Below are 1,693 nucleotides of genomic sequence, written 5' to 3'. Positions count from 1 at the left end.
TGACAAACCTCATGAGAACGAGGTCTTACTAAAAAAAAACACACACACTCAATGAAAAAAGGGACAGAAGCCCTCAACTATGTTAGTCCGCGAGGTCCCTATATGGGTTTCCAGTAAGGCAGAGATAGTCAAAATGTGCTCATCTGCAGAGAAGTGTTTGCACTTATGATGTTACCTGGAAACTAGTAATTAATGAGGAAATGTATGAAGGCAATAAGTTGGAGCGGGCTTTGGAGTGGGCTTTGTGGGTTATAATTAAAAATGTAATTTCTTCTTTATGCTGCCCAGCCTCCTTTTAAAAGATGATTTCACATCTTTGTTTTTTAAGCTATACAAAATTGGATTCAGCATGGGGACAATAACAGTATTAAATATAGAGAAAAGCTTGGTGGATCCAAAGCTATTGTTTAGTATCAGATATTGTAAAATCAGTGTTGTATAAAGCAAAATGACAACAGTGAGGTGAGATGAACATGTGTAGAAGGCTTTACGCCTGCCAATGTTAGAAGGTATTTTTAATATGGCGATGATTATCAGAAAGTAAGAAATGAAGGTCAGACAAAATGGAATTAGGAAGAACATAATTATACCTTGTATAAAGGACAATGCTTCCAAAACAGAAATGTCACTGCAAGCTATTTTCATAATTGGAAGTAGATCACAAAAGAAGTGATCAATTTCATTAGATGAGTAACAAGGGATGTTAACTAACATGACACAATAAGGAATAACCTGTATAAAACCTAACAACCAACAGAATGAAGCTAGCACACTGCAGGTTTTAAAGTTCATGATCAAGTAATAGGTTAAAGGTTTACAAATGGCCATGTATCGATCACAGCTCATAGCTGTCAGAATAAATAATTCATTGCCAGATAATGATCCAAAAAAGAAACTCTGTGTCATACATGCAGAGAAGCCCACAGTATTATCCTTTGTGACAAAGTTTACTAAGATCCTATGTAGCGTAACAGTGGAACATGAAATGTCCACTATGGACAGGTTGGCCAAGAAAAAGTACATGGGAGTATGGAGGCGATTATCCAAGCAGATCAGAATAAATATGGTCATATTGCCACCGAGAGTGATGACGTATATGAGCAGAACCAGGAGGAAGATCAAAACCTGCAGTTCAGGTGCTATTGTTATTCCTTTTATAACAAAATATGTAACCCCGGTATGGTTTACAACCATTTCTATGTGCAAATTTGGAAATGTTGAAAGATGTGCCCAGAAACCAAAGGCAAAACTCCTGCTTAGAATTTCCATTGATTGGAGCTCCAGTTTTTATGCATTTCTCCTTTTTAGAGCACTGTTCATTGAAAGTTGTGAGACAGGGTCTTCAGATCTGAAAGAGAGACCACATTAAACCCATCTCATTCCATAAACCTAATCCTATGGGGTCGATTCACTAAAACTGGAGAGTGCAAAATGTGGTGAAGCTGAGCATGGTAGCCAGTCAGCTTTTAACTTCAGCTTGTTCAATTAAGCTTTGATAAAAAAAACCTGGAAGCCGATTGGTTTCTATGCACAGATGCACCAGATTTTGCACTCTCCAGTTTTAGTAAATAAACCCCTATATGTCGGAGTTCTCTCAAAAAATCATATGTGAACAAACTACGTTACTTCTAATCAGGGATCCTAGAGTGACACTAAATGCTAGTTTTAAAAAATAGTTCTTCTCTCCTCTTCC

At 37.2% G+C, this 1,693-nt stretch overlaps 1 protein-coding gene across 1 annotated transcript; it reads right to left on the bottom strand.

Moving 5' to 3' along the window:
• Positions 1–255: 255 nt before the first annotated feature.
• LOC309560485 (olfactory receptor 5AR1-like) lies at positions 256–1,194 on the bottom strand (the record flags this gene model as incomplete). The annotated part of the gene is made up of 1 exon (XM_082264118.1): positions 256–1,194. The coding sequence occupies one exon, from the start codon at positions 1,192–1,194 to the stop codon at positions 256–258; it is 939 nt and encodes a 312-aa protein (XP_082120244.1).
• Positions 1,195–1,693: the final 499 nt, after the last annotated feature.

Source organism: Pelophylax lessonae (genome assembly GCF_965119305.1).
Source record: "Pelophylax lessonae genome assembly, chromosome: 7".
Classification (NCBI taxonomy): Eukaryota; Metazoa; Chordata; class Amphibia; order Anura; family Ranidae; genus Pelophylax; species Pelophylax lessonae.
This window is presented reverse-complemented; position numbering and strand designations above follow the sequence as displayed.